We start from the raw sequence: 20,918 nt of genomic DNA on the forward strand, positions 1-20,918 counted from the left end.
CAAATATTTTTGATAACACAAAATCTCAAATATAAACTCCTAAGTCTCAAAAAATGAGTATTTGTTGGCTTTAACAGACAATTCTAGGAAAAGCTTTCCCAAAGCATTTTGTTTCCAGTTATTTAGCAAAATGTTAGTGAAAATTATTAATTTAGAGGAAGGGAGAAAACACTGTTCCAGGGTTTGATTTCCACATTAGAGATGTACAGAATGAGTCTTTAGCAGTAGAAGAAGTAAAGATAATAGCAGTCACCTAGGTTTTTGTGAAAATTCGTAATGGATGGGAAACCTCACTAAAATGGAGTCAGAGGGTTCAGCAGGAGTAGCGCTCATGCCCTAGCACTCATACCTAACTGCAGACTCAACAGGAAGAGACAGACTTGACCTTACAGGCACTTGACCCTGCATGAGGATGGTACTCCACTACTCCACCCAAGGAATAGACGCGTTCCTCATTCTTCTCACCCCACTGCCACCCACGGGTAGCTCCACCAATGAGAAGCCACGACACTTCAAACTCCCCAGTTTACCCCAATGGACTTTTTGTTCTGATCCACCTTCCCAACTTACCCTTTTTCTCCTTAAAAAAGCATGTCTCTCCTTTGTTCCTTAGACTTACCTATGGTTTTGCTTCAGCTTGTTTGTCCCGGATTACAATTTTTTTTATTCCCAAATAAACCCACCTTTTGCTAGTAAAATAACTAGCATATCTATTTTTAAGGTTAACATTTTCTAGGACAACCAAGTGAATGTCCATGTACTACTCTTAAACTAGTCATAATATATTTCAAAATATGACATCGAAAGTTAACAAAATAGGTGCTCTTTTTACGACGGTAGAGCAGGGGGAAATATCATGCACTAAGGGCTAGATGTAACGTGCTTTGCTCCTTCAGACAAATAAATTCACCTCTCTAGGTCACACTTCTCACAACTGTAAGATGGGAGTTTGGACCAGATCCTCTATAAGGATCTCTGAAGCTCTAGCCATATCTCACAATACAATTATGTAGGAAAATAAATAATCAAATTAAAATGTTCTCTGGTGATAGAATGATAATAAAGTTCTTTCCTTTAAAATTTTTCAAAATCACAGCTCTAAATTTTGAAAATATGATAAAGATGTTTTGTAACGACAAAAGTGTCATAATTGAAATTTCACTCCTTCTTTCTTGAATTATAATATGTGACATTAAATTTCAACCAAATCAATAACGATGCTCACCGATACTGATATGTCCTCATTTTTTCTCTTAACACTGGAGTCAAACAAGACATTTCTCCCTCGTCTTTCACAGTCTTGATATACAATCAGTCGAATTTGGCTTGGATCAAACTCTGGCAAAGGCCAACTTCAAAGAAAAATAAAGATCCATTAGTTACTCTAATAAATACTCCACATAAATTCCTAGAAATAAAATCTATATAATAAAACCCTAAGCTGTGGTATTGCTATAGAATATACAGCAGCTCTTTCTATTAAATACCATCAGTTAGTTTAGGACTAAAAACTCATACAGCAATGACATTTTACATTAAAAAGTAAAAACAAAAGTTCTAGGAAGTGTATATAAAATATAGTCATCCCATATGAATCTAAAAATGGTTAACTTAATAAAAATATGTGGCTACACTTAATGTAATGAAAATACAAACTGTTTCATGGCATGGACCCAGGTGGCTTAATGCCAACCCACATTTTTAAACAGTTTTATTCTGATTCTTTATATATAAATGTAAAAACAGAAAGAGTTTTCAGAGTAAGTAACAGCAGCTAATTACTTATAGAAACAATAACGTAAAAAAAAATAAGGAATGACCAAATGCAGTTGAAATTCTCATATAAAGCTCGTGTGAATAAAAACTGGCTCAATTTCCTTAGAGAACAGTTTTTTATTTTACTTTATTTTACTATTTTATTTTATTTTATTTTATGTTTATTTATTTTGAGAGAGACAGAGAGCATGTGCACAAGTGGAGGTAGGGGCAGAGAGAGAGGAGAGAAAGAGAATACCAAGCAGGCTCCACACTGACAGGGCTCAAACTCACCAATCGTGAGATCATGACACAAGCCAAAATCAAGTCAGACACTTAACCAACTGAGCCACTCAGGCACCCTGGCAAGTAGACTTTTTCTAAATTCCTATATCCAACTCTTTAGTTCCCATGTTCCTCTGATGAGCCTTTCCAATCAAGCTTTTTGGATGTTTTTAAAGTTTATTTATTTATTTTGAGAGAGAGACAGTGTGAGCAGTGGAGGGGCAGAGAAAGAGGGAAACTCTCAAACAGGCTTCACACTCAGCGCTGAGCCTGATGCAAGGCTCAATCCCAGAACCAGAAAATCATGACCTGAGTCGAAATCAAGAGTTGGACACTCAACCAAGCCCCCAGGCACCCCTTAAAATACATATAATAAATAGACAAAATCTAGTAAAACTGATTTTTAGTTTTACTAGCAATTCCGTGCCATGCCATTACACAATAATCTTCATAACAGCACTGTTATGGAAACAATGCAAATGTTCATCAAGAGTAGAATGGATAAACATATTATCGTATACTCAGACTATGAATATATGTATATATTCAGACACAATAAATACCATGAATGAACTTCAACTATAGACAAAAACATAGATCAACCCTGAGTAAAAGAAATTAGACAATGGTATGCTCACACAAAACACACACACACAGTTACTGTATTTTTCCATTTACACAAAGTTTAAATCAGGTTAAGTTTTACATACAGATGCATATTTAGTTTTTAAAACTATAAGGAAAATGAAGGGATACCTTCAAAAGTTTGAGAGTGGTTACCTCTGGGGATAAGGCTGGAGGTGGTGGTGGTATAACCAGAAAGGTACACACCAGGTAGACTGGGCACTATGTTCTATTTTTAGACTGGACAGTGCTTACATCAATATTCACTCTAGAGTATTAAAAAAAGCCACTTCTTTGGTTTATGTATGTTTACATATGCATTCTTTGTCATAATTTAAAAAGATTAAAGAAATGAATAGATAAGGGAAAAGAGAGAAAAAGAGAAAACAATGAACTGTATGGTGAACTGAATACAATACACCTGATGGGACATTTGCTAACTGCTATTCCAGGGGCTGTGTGTTGTTACTTAATGTCAGGATGAACGGTCAATTCCTCACAATCCATCAGCTACAACCCAGCAATTATTCTCATAGTACTTGACAAGAAAAATAAAAATTTATGTTCCCAGAAATGCCCCCTCCGGTTTTATTCATCATAGCAAAAAAACTGGGAACAGCATAAATGATCATTAATGGGAGAATGAATAAACAACCTAGAATGTACATTTCTACAATGAAATACCACTCCAAAATAACGAGCAATGAGCCACTGATAACACAGTAACATAGATGAACCCTAAAAACATTGTTAAGTGAAAAAATCCAGACACAGAAGCATACATATTGTTGTTGTTGTTTTTTAACATTTATTTATTTTTGAGAAGCAGAGACAGAGCATGAGAAGGGGAGGGGCAGAGAGAGGAGACAAAATCTGAAGCAGGCCCCAGGCTCTGAGCAATCAGCATAGAGTCCAATGTGAGGCGCAAATTTACAAGCCAAGAGATCATGTCCTGAGACAATTGAGCCACCCAGCTGCTCCAGAAGCATACATACATATTGTTAATTTCATGTATATGTAATTCTAGAACAGATAAAACTCATCCATGCTGAGAGAAACCCAAACAGTGGTTGGTCAGAGGTGGAGGGAGCAAGGGGGAATGGACTAGAAAAGTGCATGAAGGAACTTTACGGAGTAACTGAAATATTCTAGATCTTGATTGGGGTTTTAGTTAAACAGGTATATGTATACATTTTTCAAAATTAATCACATTATACACTTAGAATTATGTGTATTTTATGTAAATTTTTAAAAAGAGGATTAAAAAAAATAAATTTGAAAATTAAAGAGGATTGTAGGGAGAAAAAACAACACTGTATGTAACCAAACTATGTATTTACATTACAGACTTCTCATTAAAACAGAGATATTAAACATTTACCACACTAAAAGCACAATGCCAGGTGCTGGGAATATATCTGTTGTCACATTCTTTATCTATGTATTCTTTCACTGACTTAAAAGCATTCATTAAGCATGAAAGGAAAAGATAACTATACCATGAGAAGGTTCATAGTCTAATAGAAAAATAATCAATTTATCAATCTGATATAGTCTATGACTGAGGCAAACTTAAAATCTAGTCAAGACATTTGCATAGGGAGGTCAGTAAGGACTCACTAAAAATTAATAGTAAATGATACACAATAAATAATAAAATTTAACACACATTATCTATTATATACCAACTACTGTTCTAAGTGCATTACATGTGTTGATTCATTTAATCTTCACAACATTAATTCATCTGATCTTCGTAACAACTCTATTCCTATTTTATAGGTAAGAAAACTACGGCAGGGAGAGATTATGTAACTTGCCCAAAATGACATAGCTACCTACTAAAAATAGCAATGCTGGGTTTAGATTCCAAGTAGTATGTCTGTGGAGTACAAGATCTTAACAATTATTCTGTACTATAGATTAAGCAGGAAGTACTACTTAAAGCTAACCATTCTCTTCACTGAAAGAAGAAAACAGCATGTGTTGTAATTCTTAGTGACTGTAGCTCAGGAGCGTGCAGTGAAGCAACAAGCAAACTACAAAGGCAGGCTGGAGCCAGATCACTCAGAAGCACTTCACAGAAACAGAAACACAAAAGAACCTGATCATTCAGGCAGTGAATAAACAAGGGTGTCAAACAGGTGAAAAGATCATTTGTGCATTTCAGAAAATCACATTGACAGAAAATCACATTGAGAAGTGACTAGAATGGGAGGTCTAGAGGTAAGATAAACTTAACAAAACAACAGCACTGAAGACAGAAAGAAAGGGACAGAGTTAGTTATTATTTAGGAGACAGACATGACCTGAGAGACTGTATATGAAGAGTGAGGAAAGAGGATGGCTGACTCTCAGGTTTCCAATTTGATGAAAACAGGTATCATTAACCAAGGTGGAGAATACGGGGGAAAGCAAGTTTGGGATAAGGGCATAAACAGACTGAGTTTGGAGAGTCTGAAACACAGCTGCAGAAAAGTGTTCAAGAGACTGATGAAAAAATGGTCTGGAGCGTAGGAAGAAAGCTGAGACTTAGAGTTTTGGACAAAGGAATTACTGACACGTGTTGGTACTGAAATTATTCAGGAAGAACATATTAGTTGAAAAGAGAAAACAAAGTGAAGGACCAATAAACTAGAATTTTAGGACACGGCAATAATTAAAGGACAGGTAGAAAAAAAGCAGAGAAGCCAGGGAAGATCAGTAAAGACAGACCACTAGAGAGAAAAAAGAAAACTCATGGTAAGAGGTTATTTCGAAAGTCAAGGAAGATCTAAAAAAAAAAAAAGAAAAAAAAGTCAAGAATATTAAGATAAAGGAATACTGTACAATACCAAAAGCCAAATTTATAAAGGCTAAAAGTGCCCATGGGATTTGTCAACTTGGGGGTCTTTGGTACTCTTGCAAGAACGCTTTCAGTGGAAAAGTGCGATGGGGTGGGGGTAATCACACAGCAATGGCAATGGAATGAAGGGAAAAGAGCTGAGACAATTAATAGTAAGTATGTGTACTATTTGCAAAGGTTTCCCTGTGAAAAGGGAAGAGACAGGAATAACGTGCCCATATAATTCACCACATACACTGCAGAGTTTTAAATGTAAAGGAAGATCCTAAACACACAAGAGTAAACTGAGATTATCTTGGCAACCAAAGTCTATAGTCACCCCAAACAGGTAGGTGAAGTAGGGGCACCTGGGTGGCTCAGTCAGTTGAGCGTCTGACTTCGGCTCAGGTCATAATCTCACATTTTGCGGTTTCGAGCCCCGCATCAGGCTCTGTGCTGACCGCTTGCTCAAAGCCTGGAGACTGCTTCGGATGCTGTGTCTCCTTCTCTCTATGCCCCTCCCCTGCTCACGCTTTGTCTCATTCTGTTTCTCAAAAATAAACAAATGTAAAAAAAAAATTAAAAAAAAAAAAAGAAAAAGAGGTGAAGCTACAAGAGGCTTTTTTTTAAAGAAAAAAATGTAGACAGATCTTCATATATCTTTTATACACATATATATATTCTTTTATTTTATCTACCTATCTTTATATCTAAAAAGGGTATACACCTAAATGTATGTATTTCCAAATTTATGAGAAGGTAGCAGAGAAACAGTTTAAAAAAGCAACCAGAGAAAACTGTTGGACTAAGAGTCCAAACAAATTAGGACACAGTATCCTGAGTAAGGCTAATGAACTACAAAGTACACTTACTGAGGCAAGAAAAAAAGGATCTACAAATGAAAATTACTGCAGATAGGTTTTCAGGTTGAAGAGACTAGAAACTAAGCATTTGTACTGATCACTTCTGTTTTTTCTAAAAAGTAGAAGTCAAGCACGTACCTAAATATATATGAGATAGATGTGTGGCCTGAACTGGGGTATAGGGTTTGAGAGATAAAGGTCTGACAAAAAAAAAAAAAAAAAAAAAAAAAAAAAAAAAAAAAAAAAGGGGGGGGTGGGGTGGGGTGGGGTGGGGTAGTGCTAACCTAAGAAAAGCATAAGCCAAAGCACTATCAAGCCAGCTGAGCTAAAAACTATAAATCTGTGATAGGACTAATTTTTTCAACTATCACAAGTTAACCTAGGTACGGAAGGGGCAAAAGTAGACAATGGATTTAACAGGAAATCTTCTGAGTACCTGCAACGGAAAACCAGGGGCAAGGCTGTTAAGAGTGATATTGAGAAAGAAATTCTGGACACATGGTCAGGATGGAGGTGATGGAAGGAAAACAAAACAAAACAAAACAAAACAAAATAAAACAAAACAAAACAAAACAAAACAAAAAAACAGTAGTCTCAATGAAGTTAGAGAGCAAATTTATATGAGAGATCAAAGGATATGAAGTTGTGGTCAGAATAGGAGCATCCCAAAAAGAGAGTAGAGTCAGTTCATACTTAGGCTCAAGGCATAGCTAAGAACAGATCAAGATAGACAGTAGGAGAAAGAGAGTAAGAGGAGGTACTGTGAAGCCAGAATGTTAGATGTGTGGATTGCCCAAGACGATGGTGCAAAGTGATCAGGAAAGAAACGCTATCACCTAAATGTCAAAGTTCTTGAAGAATACGAGGGAGCCATCTGGTAGAAGGTCAGCAGTGGATGCCATCAATAAAATAGAGCAAAGTGTGTTCTTATGGCAAAGGCCTCAGAAAAGAAGAGGTTTTCATGAGAGGACAAGAACAATCTGCCAGCAATAATACGGGCCAAGTTCCTACAGCCAGTATTGGGTAGTGTGTGGAAAAATAAACATCCCATACTGAAAGGGCAAAAGGAGGAATTACGGCCCATGATAACAAAAATGTGGAGAAATTGCAAAAGAAAATGAAAACACAAAGAAGGAATTCTAAATGGTGCAGAGAAAAGGCAGCAGAGGCATTAATGGATGGGGAAGGGAATGATGGGGACATGAAGAAGGCTCAATACCTGCAGGGCTCAGACTGTGGAATATGCCTGAATAAGAACAGAGATGTAAATAACACAGCTTTATATTTAAATAGAAATCTTGTGTGAAGTTGTTTTGACAACAGAAGGTCTTAGAGTCATTCACTGTTTAAAAAAAAAAAAATGTCTGATCAGTTATCTGGAATGAGGGGCACCTACTTGGCTCAGCTGGTGAGCCTCTGACTTTGGCTCTTAAGTCATGATCTCACAGTTCATGAGGTCCAGCCCCACAATGGGCTCTGTGTTGACAGCTCTGACGCTGGAGCCTGCTTTGAATTCTGTGTCTCCCTCTCTCTCTCTCTCTGCCCCTCCCCGACTCATGCTATTCCTCTCTCTCTCAAAAATGGGTAAACGTTGAAAAAAAAAATTTTTTTTTAACTTATCTGGAAAGAGATGGGGCGCCTGGGTGGCTCAGTCAGTTGAGCATCCGACTTCGGCTCAGGTCATGATCTCACAGTTTGTGGGTTCGAGCCCCACATCAGGCTCTGTGCTAACAGCTTGCTCAGAGCCTGCAGCCTGCTTCAGATTCTGTGTCTCCTTCTCTCTCTCTGCCCCTCCCCCGTTCATGCTCTGTCTCTGTCTCTCCAAAATAAATAAATGTTAAAAAAAAATGTTTTTAAGTTATCTGGAAAGACATCTGTGACTTAAAAGACTAAACACCTGAAATGGAGAGGGTTTACTGACAGAGTTATGATTTCCCTTATCCTATAATAGAAACAAGTTGTGAATCCTGAAATTTATAGACATGCCAAAAAACTGAAATTGACTAAATTGATCTGTTACCAAAAAGGTGCCCTGACGAATTAATTCTATTTGAAATATACTTGAAGAACATATTAAATATGATAACCCCAAAGTGACTCCTTTAATAGGCAAATAATTGTAAACAGTTAACAGTAATCTTAAATTTATTCAGTTTTCAAATGAAAAATAAAAGAGAAGCATAAATGACCTACCTAACATCACTGTTCTGGTGAGGCTATCTGGTCTCCCCCATTCCATTCACACCCACCTCTATCTTCCACTGGCATTCACTTCTACTCAGCACGCAAACAGTATGGCATGATCCTTTATTATACCAAAACCTAATCTTTGATAACTAATCGACTATGCTTTCTACTTCACCTTGTTGCCTCTTTTTATCAAAATTTAACTGAAGACATAACTAAGTCAAATCATTAACAGTGATAAGCACACCATTCACAAAAGTTATTTGTAACTTTTGCTATAGCAAAACTTTCCTCAGTATTAGGCTACTGTGTTCAACTTAATATTAATTTAAACATTAGTAAGAAAACTACTCGATAAACCACAAACTATTTTAAGACTCTACACAGATGTTATTTATAGTTTATGTTAGCTTATCTGCTCTGCATGTTTTTTATCTAACACTTTCAAAGAATGCTAACAGAAAATAAACATGCTAGAAGAGGCACCTCCCTTAACACACTGACACTGCTAAATCATGCATTCTCGATGGGAGCAAGATGGCTTCCCAAGAGGAGACAAAGCAATCTTAAAGGCTCCTTAGGGGGGGAACAATAAAGGTAAAAAAAAAAAGACTGAGAAACATCAGGCTAAATGTTAGTTTGTATCTCAACACATTTAATGATTGTCACACTTAGATGTAATATCTAAATATTTTACTTTTTCTTTCCTATTTGACCAACTCTTTTGCCTCAACAATTAAATTTCATGCACTTGTAGATAAACACCACCTAGTCTTCTCTTCCTCTACTCCTACTTACATTTGATCATCCAGATATTTTCACTTTTTCTTAAAATCAAAGTGTCTGGAATAATCTCTTACTATAGAGTATATGTATCAGACATGATAAGTTCATTTATTCAATAATCATTTGCAATGCCTACTATGGAAATGGTACTGTTAGTTGTTCTTTCCTGGGCCTTATCCATCAATGTTGTCTCACTGAAATGGAAACATGGATGGTGATGCAAACTAACACTGAGCAACAATTAAAATCTTACGCTCTTACAAGACATAGAGAGAGAAGGGAGCCAAGTACCTATACATGAGGAATTGGAGAAATTGCCCCCAATACTAGCAAACATTCTGAGTTTGGTTAAAAAAAAAAAAAAAGAATTGCTGTAGAAAGAAGTGAAGAATGGATGAAGGGAAGGAGGGAGAAAGAGAAGAATGCTAAACTAGGCTACAAAAGATAATCAAAAATCTTTCTCAACATAACAACGTGGCAAGAAGTGGTCACCATCAGAACCCCAAAGCACAATAGCCAAAAAGCACCATATTCAATTAAAGAAAGATATTCTGTACATGGAACAGGTGACCTGAGTTTTTGAAAACCTGTAGACAGATTGTGCTTTACAGAAATCTGCTGCCAATTAGTCAATGTTCAATAAAATAACATTCACCATTCCCTCTAAAACACAGTGACCAGCAAAGAACTGGCAACTGAATGCATATTTAGGTCTTAAGCTAAAAATAAAATGTCACAACAAGTATAGTTTTTTAAATTCCTCACTCCAATTAACTTTTTCTTTTAATCTGGAAGTTCCAACTATATCAGATAACAAAGCACCTTATTTTCCTTTCGATATATATTTACTGTGAATTTAAAAAAATAACAATAGTGAACATATGGGTCTGTATGAGCAATTCCCAATAATTTCTAGTAAAAGGACACAATTTTAATATTTTAAAAAATTTGGTATCCAGTAACTGAGAAAATATGAATAAAGGCTACTATGAACTCAGTACAGTATTAATCAAAAGAACATCTATATACTTGTGAAAAACGAAACTACATATTCAACAGTTATTTATTCAATTTACAGATAGTTTATATAAAATGTGTTTATAAAGTCAAGGACCTAATTCAATAAATCTACTACAACTCAGGGGTTGAAACACCTAATATCAGGATATATACAAAATTAAACAAATCACATACAGGATTACAGGAACCATAAAATACATGTGAAAATTACACTGTACAAAGTTTTAAAAGTATGGAAAAAAGATAAAATATAAATCATCGCCAGAGTATCACTGCATATCTGCTAGGAGTCACACATTAAAGAATTGTTTAAAGTACATTTTCTTAAGAAAGCAGGATTATCAGTAATAAGGCATCATTATTATACAAATTCTGCTTTTCAAGAGAATTAAAAAAAAATTTTTTTTAATGTTTGTTTATTTTAGAGAGAGAGAGACAGAGAGAGCACTAGCAGGGAAGGGGCAGAGAGAGGCGTTGTGGGGGGGAGACACAGAATCTGAAGCAGGCTCCAGGCTCTGAGCTGTCAGCACAGAGCCTGACCCAGGCCTCGAATTCATGAGCTATGAGAACAAGACCTAAGCTGAAGTCTGACACTAACCGAGTGAGCCACTCAGCCGCTCACCTTTTCAGTACAATTTAAAGTCATTTTGTAAACAGTGAAAATTCCTCCAACATTGATAACTTGCTAATCACAAATTTTAGTTTATATATTATTTTGGTTTTTCTTGTTTCAGTTTCTTACTAAGTACTATGAGATGATGAGAGAGATAAGGAATATAATGTACCTTCAATTAACTTCCTTAACAAGCAAGTGAATGAATGGCTGTATCAGAAAGTACCATTTCAATTCAAGAAGCTAATTTTTTTTTTAATTCTAATATAGTTAACACAGTGTTAATTAGTTTCAGGTGTACAATATAGCAATTCAACAATTCCATACAACACCCAGTGCTCATTACAAGTGCACTCCTTAATCCCCATCACCTATTTCACCCAGGAAATTGTATGTTTCTAATTATTTCTCTTTCTAAGAAACTGAAATTCTCTAACCTGACAGAAAAATAATCCCATGATTTATCTGTTAATCTCAGTTCAAAGAAATCAGTTATCAGTTTAGGCCTTTTCCTATCCAAAAAAATCTTAATTTTTATATAAGCTGTTTATATCCAAGTATTTCTCTCCAATTACGTTTAATAAACTAAAAATTATAGTAACACTAGATAACCTTTAAAAATTTTTTTTTCAACGTTTATTTATTTTTGGGACAGAGAGAGACAGAGCATGAACGGGGGAGGGGCAGAGAGAGAGGGAGACACAGAATCGGAAACAGGCTCCAGGCTCCGAGCCATCGGCCCAGAGCTCGACGCGGGGCTCGAACTCACGGAGCGCGAGATCGTGACCTGGCTCAAGTCGGACGCTCAACCGACTGCGCCACCCAGGCGCCCCTAGATAACCTTTAATCTGTTTACCTTATCATTGAAGTCACAATGAATTCAATTATACCTAGAATATCGATGAAATCCTAATGTTGTCATTTACATTTTAATGAAAAGTATAGTCAGCTAATTGGCTGTAGGGTTACTAATATTTTATCAAACTAGGCATTTACTAGTTTGTGAAAATATAAAAATATATACTATATATAAAGTAAAATATATATTTTATATGTAACATAAAGTAAAAATATAAATATTACTATACATAAAGTAAAAATATAACCGGTTACCAGCATTAAAGATCCCCAAATCCATTTATACCTACTCGCTAATCTAACATGTATAAAGTCACATGCATGAAGTTAAAATTTTACAAAAAGTATTTCAAAGTAAACTAATAATCTACAATATAAATTCTTGTTGAAATGGAACTCAGCAAGAGTAAATTTCTATAAGAGGATATCATATATCACATCTACTGTAAGAGTTCCTTAATATTTTTCAGCATCACATACGCCTAATTGAAATATACCTGACTTAGGTGGTTTTTAACTCTCTGACATTAATCTGTATACCTGAGAAATTAAGAACCCGTAGTGGAACCCCAAAAGAATGTTAAAATGAGTTAAATAATTCAAAGGGCCAGTATCCAAGTTGTTAACTGAGTTACACATATTGAAAAAATACTTTAAAACTTCATAGTAGGATTCATTTAAAATATAAAAACAATGTACCTTAGTCTAAATTCACTGCTAATTCAGATTATTTAACTCCAGTCATAAATGACTAATTGGGACACGTAAGATGTTCAGAGCATAAAAAACATTACCAGAAAACTTCAGCCCCATGTCATTAAAATTAAAGAATAATATTAACTATAAAAATAATAAGATTATAAAAATAGATTATGATTAATAGATTAATACAATATCAATTTTAATTTAAATTTTACTTATATTTGTATATGAAATACAAACACAATAGCAAACTGCTTTTCAAAAATCTGTAATAACTGCTCCTATGTAAACATGAGAAAAAAGAGCAGTGAATGACCGAGTAAGACACATATACACCAATGATCAATATACAGTACTTATAAATTATACATTTAAAATGAAAACCATCTGCCTAAAACATTCTCAAGAAGTCCTTCTAATTAAATTTATCATCACAATTTTAATCTACTTTTCATAAAATAAGTATATCTAAAGTCTCAGCATTTAAATTTTTGCTTCAGATATTTTGAAGCGAACTTATCACCAAATTTATAACTAGATTTAGGATGACTCTGAGGTACAACATTTGAAAATAACGTCTGAAGTTAAACTGTACATTAGTGGCATTTCTGTTTCTCTTACACAGTTCCACTTTTCAAAATCCCTAAAAACTCCAGTTATGCACAACTGCCAACTCAGGTTAATAATAGCAATGAACCATATTCATTTGAAACCACAAGACTGTCAGGTGACATACCAAGAAGTCTGAATTTAACTCAAATAAAAGCTTCTCCATGCTGCAATGAAAAAGGCTTAATCCTAGCAACAGAACCATGCGCGAACGAGAGTTTTTGGGAAATCTATTGCCCATGACAAAAGTCTATTTTTGCATAAGTCTTCAACTTTTCAGTCCTACCATTTCACAACTAGGATCCTATTCTTTTGTTGCACTGAAGACTCTGAGATTTTTAGAGAAGCATATTATGACTACATTTCAATTCCTTTATGTCTTCTATAAATACATAATTAAAGAAAATCAACCTAAGTATTGTGTCAACTAAGTGCTTCCCTGGCAGCTGCTGCAGCCTAGGAATGCCGATTTTTTTTTTAAGGGCGCTTTAACTCAACAATAGCTGGTCTGCGCAGAGGCAACCATGGCTAGTTTCCAGCAATTCAACAATCCCCATCTATAAGGAACTTAGGCTAATCTAATAAACAAGAAAACAGAATAGCTCCTTTTTAACTTCTCTGTGTCCCAACTCTGCCATTTCAGACAAGCACACACACACATTCTTGGAAGCCACACCAAGCTTGTATTCTACCCAGATGACAAGCAACTGGAAAAGCAAGCTCTGATGATCACAGCAGCGGTCACATGTAAACTGGCTCATTAATCTGAACGTCGTGTTGAATTCAGACAGACAAGTCTAGCACAAAATATGACCTCTGAATTTATAAAGTTTATATTTATAAGATTATTCATTTAAAATATAAAAATAAAAATATATTTTTTATATACTTCAATAAAACTACCATGTCACATTACTTGGTTGGTTTTGAAATAGAGATATTTCAGCTTGCTTTAAAAACAGTCTTTCACCGGGTTTGTATTTTAACATATATAAGCATGTTCTTTCAGAAAAAGCAAAGAGACCATCTGTGTATTATGCTGATATGACTACTGCAGTAACACAAATGCCTTAATACAATAAGCTATTAATCCACAACCTAATGGGCAATATGCTAAGACCAAGAATCATTCCCCACATCTAACATGGCAGAAACAAAAGAACGGGCTCTGAATCAGCCTTAGATTTAAATCTCAACTCTGCCACATAGGGGCTGAATGTGATCTTAGAAAATGCCTTAACTTCTCTGGTCCTCAGAATGCCCATCTGTAAGACAGGACTATCTCTATGATTAGTACAGGCATTGTGTTTTATCTCTTTAACACTTAAAACAGTGTGCCACACATATCTAGAATTCAGTAACATTTGCTGAATTACTAACACGCTGCTAGAACTACCTGTCTCTTCCAAGTACATTGCCTTTTGTCTCGACTGTAAAGATTCTAACTTTTCTTTATTTTAATTGTAATACTTTATAATTAATTCTAACAATCCTGGTACTTGTTGAGATATATAAATATCTGCCACAGTGGTACTAGCAATTTCTCCACAATTCATTAGGCAGAAACTTAAAGTCCATCTTTCATCTTTGGGGGCATGGGACAGATGAGTAATTTCTATATCATCTGCTCAATTTTGTTGGGAACCTAAATCACAGCATAATGTATAGAGATGCTGAATCACTGTGTTATATGCCTGAAACTAATGCAGCATTGTGTCAACCACACTCAAATGAAAAAAAAATTTTTTTAAGAAAAAATAAAAAATCCATCTTTGATTGTTCAAGTTAGAAACCTGCATACAGACACAAAAGCAAATTGAATGATTCACAAGGTCTAACAGATCTAAGGTTTCACACGTCATTCATAACAGGCCTGTAATGCAAATCTGGGTTTATTATAATCACATGTAATACAAGCATGTTTACTTCACCACTAAATGTATTAAAGGGGAAAAAAATAGAAACAACTATTATGCCCGTCAATAGGAGACTTGATAAGTAAACTGCACTACATTCATTCGGTAGAATACTGTACAAGAATGTAAAAGGATGAAACAGAGCTCTATACAAAGATCTCCAAGGTAATTACTACATGAAGAAAAACAAGGTTCAAAATAGTATGTATACCATCATAGTGAATGCAAATAAACATAAACATAATATTCTCGTAGGTACATTAAAGTAAAATAAGATAAAGTAAGATTTTCAAGTAAGATAAATATGAAACTCAATACAAAGATACACAAGCACCTGTTAAAAAAAAAAAGTGATCCCCCCCAGGAAATAAAAGTAGAAAGTGGAAAAAGGAAGGAAGACTTATTTTCAAATTATGTTCTTTACCTCTAATCAGGTACCAAAACTTTACATTCATTTCAATAAGCACTTCTTTGACTCCCCAAGACACCTTCTTGTCTAAGAAATACCAAATAGCTTGATAGCCATCATAATCTTACAGAAAGACATGATTTGTTTTTCCACTGAAGAACTCGTCAGAGAAAGCTTGATAGCCACTAGCTCAAAAACCAGCATAGTGTCACAAAACTAAGAAAAAAAATGGAAGAAAAAGGAAGTGTTCCAAAACAGGAAAGCCAGTGGGTGAATTAGCTTATTTCTCTAATGTCAACCTACTAAAGTATTTTTACCTAGAGGCTCAAACCAAAAATGCAGAAGTTACCAACTCTTATTTATTCTACCTCCGAAATGTCTCACGTCAGACCACCACCCCAAACACACTGGCACCACCCTTATGTGAGCTACCGCATCTAACTACTTAAAATAGTCTCCCAACCTCTACTTCTGCCCCCCTCCAGTTTACTCTCCACAGTGTAGCCAGAGTGGGAAAAATCTCCATAGCATAATTGTCTTTTTCCCCCCAACAGAAAGCCCTAAGCTATCAACGTGGTGGATATACAGTGGATGTACCACTGTACATCCCCTATCTTGGTATTTAACAGACTACTGTCATAATTTCCTGTTTATTGTCTCCATTTTTATCAGACCATAAGCCCTGCGAGGACAGGACCATACTTCTCTCTTGCACACAAGTATATTCCACTGTCTAGCACTATGGATGATAGTAGTTTGGCAATAAGTCAAAACTATTTTCTGATGACATTTCTTATCTTGAGATTAACGTTAAGAAAACACTACCATAGGATCTTGGTAGCTTTTTTTAATGAGAATGAAATAAAAACATCCCTTTCAGTACCTACTTGCTCATACTTACTCTGAGGTACACAGTTATTTCAAGGGGTAATGCATTCACTCTTTCCCCCAATTCTTTATCCGCAAAAAAGAGAATAATCATTGTAAGTACAATATAAACTGGTTGTATACACAGTCCTCTTTTCTCTTTTCCTCCAAGATCAGTTTGGGAAAGAGGGTGTCCAGGTCACAAATATTAGGCAGACTTTATGGGAAGCTATGAGAACATTTAACTGTATATCCCCTTTCTTTCCCTTAATTTTCTTTCTCAGTGCTGATCGAATTTTAATGTGTAAATCTTTTACAAAGAGTATTTAAAATATTTGTAACTCACAGAACCTGGCCTCTAATCTTCATGAGGTTTGAACATCATTTAAGCTTCTTAAATCTCTATTTGCTCATCCACAAAATGACTAATAAAATTCCTCTCCTCAACCAACCTCAATCAGAGACAGACTTGTTGTTGGGAGAATCAAATAAAAAGTGTGAGAGCAATCTACAAACTATTACTTCCATTTCTGTCTACTTGGGGACAGGGCATTCATTCTATAAGAAACCTAGAAAACTACCATGAATAAAGCCAGAGAACAGTGTGTAGAAAAGATTTAATATGGCAGGCCTAAGACTGCTATCCTTAGAAAGGCATGTTTGCAACATTAGCCTTTGGCTGGCATCTGTGAACTTGACAGGTAAACAGTTCCCTACCCTGACATGAAACGTTCCCTCACTGGTAAGTGTAGCTTACTATGACTAACCTGTACAATGTGGGTTATGCTGAAAACTTGCTTTTCTTCTGGGAATCTGGATTTTGATCCATGCTACTCAGAGGTACCTATATGCCCAGTCCCCAATAAAAACCTTAGGCACTACCTGATCAGTCCCCAGTAATAATACATAACAGCTATAGGATTTAAAAGCATCTTGTGTGACTCCACTGGAAAAGAACACTTGAAAGAGTACACCTGATTTCCTCTGGACCTTGTTCCATGGGCCTTTTCCTTTGCTGATTTGTACAAACTTTGTATCTTTTCGCTGTAACAAATTTGACCTCTAGTATGACCATATAACCAGTTCTGTGAGTTCTTCCAGTGAATCACCAAGGCTGGGGGTGGTCTTGTAGTACCCCAATACAATAAAAAAATGTACTCATGGAATAAGAGGTATGCATGTCTGTAAAGGGCATTAAGCTTGCAATAAGAAAACAAAAGTAGTGCTACTTTACCCAGTATTATTTAAACACAAAAGCAAAAAAAATTTTTGCTCAGTTATGCAATAAATGTTTTCATCCTATCCTGTCCCTCTAGTTACACAAACCCTCCACTTTACTAATTCTAGTACACATGCCTTCTGATTGAGCTAGAATCTCTGCAGCCTGGCACTTCAATGTTCCCTTTACCACTACCTACATTTTCCCAGATTCCATACTTTCTACTCTTGGCTATTTTCTAATCCTGAATCCCTACCACCACCAGATTCCCCACCATAAACTTGCTTTCTCAACTGAAGAGACTTGCTACAGGAAAACAGAAACTGTACAGTGATCTAATGAACCACTGCTGTGGCATAGCACACCTCAAACTTATCTCTTACTCATTATGTAAATATTCCACCTTTAGTGCTACAATTGTTATCCGACACCATTAAAAGTTCATCATTATATCCCAAAATCTCTACAGCCATTCAAATTGAAAACTAAAATAAGACTGTAGTTAACCGTTCCCTGGAGTTTCCTTTCTCCCTTCCTTCCTTTTAATAACATACCTACCAGAGTTTTTAGAGGCACGAGGCTACCTATCTAGACACTGATTTCCCAGTTTCCCTTGCATCTAAGTGTGGTCATACTACTATATTCAAGTTAATGGAATACAACAGGAATTGATGTGTGCAATTTCTAGGTCATCTCCTGAAATATCAAATGCTTTTCCTTCTCTCCTTACCCCTTTCCTGATAGCTAGGAGACAACAATAACTAGCACAGTCTCTTGGGACTCAGGAAGGGAAGTCACATGTTAAAGATGGCAGAGCTGTCCTAGCTAACCTACCAGTGTGGAACACAAATTGACTTCACACAACTACACTGATAACCTACCAAGAATTACCTATTCAGTTTTTTTTTTTTTTAATGTAAGAAAGAAACAATTTTATCTTATTTTACTGTATCTTGTAGACTCTGTTACAAGCTTGGCTTACACCCTGATACATACATACACTTTGGGTTTGAGCCTCACTTCTTAGGCAAATTGTTTTCCCTTTCTGAGGTCAAAATCCATAGAAGACCAACTTCAACTCTGAATTTATTATTGGTATACATTGCTCTGACTTCTGTCAAACCTGACTTTTTATTAACAGTGCAATGCATAAGATATATCACTATGCTATATTTCAGGAGCAAAAATTTACAGAGCAAGGTTCATTATACATAACCCCGCATTAAAAATGAGATAGTCTTAGGATGCTTAATAGAAATCTTAAACCATAAATTCAAATAAACACACTTTATGGGAAGGAATTCAGCACAGTAGTTAAATGATTTTAAAAGCAGAGAGACCAAGGTATAAAATCCCAGCTCTGTCATTTATTGCTGTATTGGTAAATATTACAACTATCAGGGTAAATAACAATACTTATTTCATTCTTGTGTAAAGATTTAGAGGAGCTTAATTTAGTACAAAGCATTTGGCACAATTCCTAGGATGCTATAAATATACAATAAAAGATAGCTATTATTAACTGACAAACTACATTTTACTCACTGAACACACCTACAATGGAGACATATTTTGTGCCAGGCACAACACTAAGCTTAAGATATAAAAATATACATAATTATTCTATGCTACAGAAATATTAGCATTGAAAATATCTATTTTTATTATTATTATAAGTAAAAGTGAAAACAAAGGCTTCTATAGAGGTAAAAACAGCCATCTCAGCCCTGGAAGGGCCTATAATATAATTAAGAAGACAGGGTATATACCAAAATATAAGGAGTTTACAATATAAGATACATTCTAAAGTTTTTAGAAATTTATACACTTGAGGGGGCAGTGTGATATCAGGAGACAGACACAGCACTGACCAGAACTTACAAGATCAGAGTAAAATATAAGCAGCAGGGTCAAAGACTTACTAAACCCAAGGACTGTGCATAATTTGGAAAATAAGGGTAGAAAGGTAAAATTCACCCACCAAAAATCTCACATATAAGAATTCTAAAACTTTCAGATATGACCAAAAAACACAAAACACAGGAATATCACACATTCTTTAGCAAGTGAGTAACACAATTTAGGTGCTGTTAAAAATGTAACAGAGAGGGGGATAGCTGAGTCGGTTAACCATCCCACCCTGGATTTCTTCGGTTCAGGTCATGATTTCAAAGGTTCCTGGGATTGAGCCCCAGCCCCTCACTAGCTCTGCGCTGTGAGCATAGAGCCTGTTTAGGATTCTCTCTCCCTGTCTCTCTCTGGTCCTCTCCCACACACGTGCACATGCTCGTCCTTGCTCTCTCAAAAGAAATAAACTTAAAAAAAGATGTAACAGAGAGAACCAACCTGAAATTACCAACACTGGGCCTAGAATGGTGGAAATGGCAATGGTGAAAAAGGGATTTAAGAAAGCAAGAATGAAGGGCACCTGGGTGGCCCAGTTGGTTAAGCCTACGACTTTGGCTGAAGTCATGATCTCATGGTTTGTAATTTCAAGCCCTGCATCCAGCTCTGCACTGACAGTGCAGAGCCTGCTTGGGATTCTCTCTCTCTCCGCCCCTACCCTACTTGTGCTCTCTCTCAAAACAAATAAATAAACCTAAAAAAAACAAAAAACAAAAAAAAAAAAAAAAAACAAGAATGAAAAAGGTTTAGTGGATAATTAAATATAATATACTAGGACTGTGCAAACTATTCTTTAAGATAACCTAGAGTAGAAATAAGAAGCCTAAACAATTTGATTTTATAATTATCCTAGAGTGGAGGGAGGTCAAAATGAAGATGCCCAAAAGGAAGCTAAAATGTGTGTGTGTCTGCTGTGAAGTCAGGACCAGAGATATAATTTTGAAAATCAGCACCAGGCAACTGACAGCTTCTAGAGTAAATTTTTTTTCCTTTGTCTTTGTCTCCACTTTTGAAACGATCGTCACATTAAAAAAATTAATCTATTTTTAGGGGGAAAATAATCTCAGCATTCTTGAGGATATCAAAAACTGAAAAAATAGGCAGATAGCCTAAAAATGTCCCTTTTTAGCTAGTGGCTTGCCAGTAAGTTTAACTTCTAAGTTACAGAAGAAAAAAGTTTTACAACCAGGCTATAGTACTCTATATATTTAATAATCAACCTGAAGGTCACTGTTTTGAAAAACATCTTTTAACTCACAAAATGCTTCTGGAATTATGAGAATCAAGAAGTTATCTGAAACAAAGCAAATATCACCGAGTTGTCATATATTAAAGTATTCTGAATTCCCAGTCCTGACCGAATCAGACTTGGAGTTAGTAACTTTTGTTGTAAAACTGGGGCTAGGAATCATGCTCTTCTTTTTGTAATAAAAGCTGAAAAGTAATTGATTGACTGATAGATACATACACAAACTT

At 35.5% G+C, this 20,918-nt stretch overlaps 1 protein-coding gene across 2 annotated transcripts in view; it reads right to left on the reverse strand.

The window, feature by feature from the left end:
- The window catches only part of FNIP1 (folliculin interacting protein 1), a 144,732-nt gene that overhangs the window by 86,506 nt on the left and 37,308 nt on the right, over positions 1-20,918 (reverse strand). For both annotated transcript variants that reach the window (XM_040444406.1, XM_040444405.1), the window contains exon 2: positions 1,226-1,352. In XM_040444406.1, coding sequence (XP_040300340.1) covers positions 1,226-1,352 — 127 coding nt within the window. The remainder of the gene's footprint in view (positions 1-1,225; positions 1,353-20,918) is intronic.

Source organism: Herpailurus yagouaroundi, unplaced genomic scaffold (assembly GCF_014898765.1).
Source record: "Herpailurus yagouaroundi ecotype Mexico unplaced genomic scaffold, PumYag 192, whole genome shotgun sequence".
Classification (NCBI taxonomy): domain Eukaryota; kingdom Metazoa; phylum Chordata; class Mammalia; order Carnivora; family Felidae; genus Herpailurus; species Herpailurus yagouaroundi.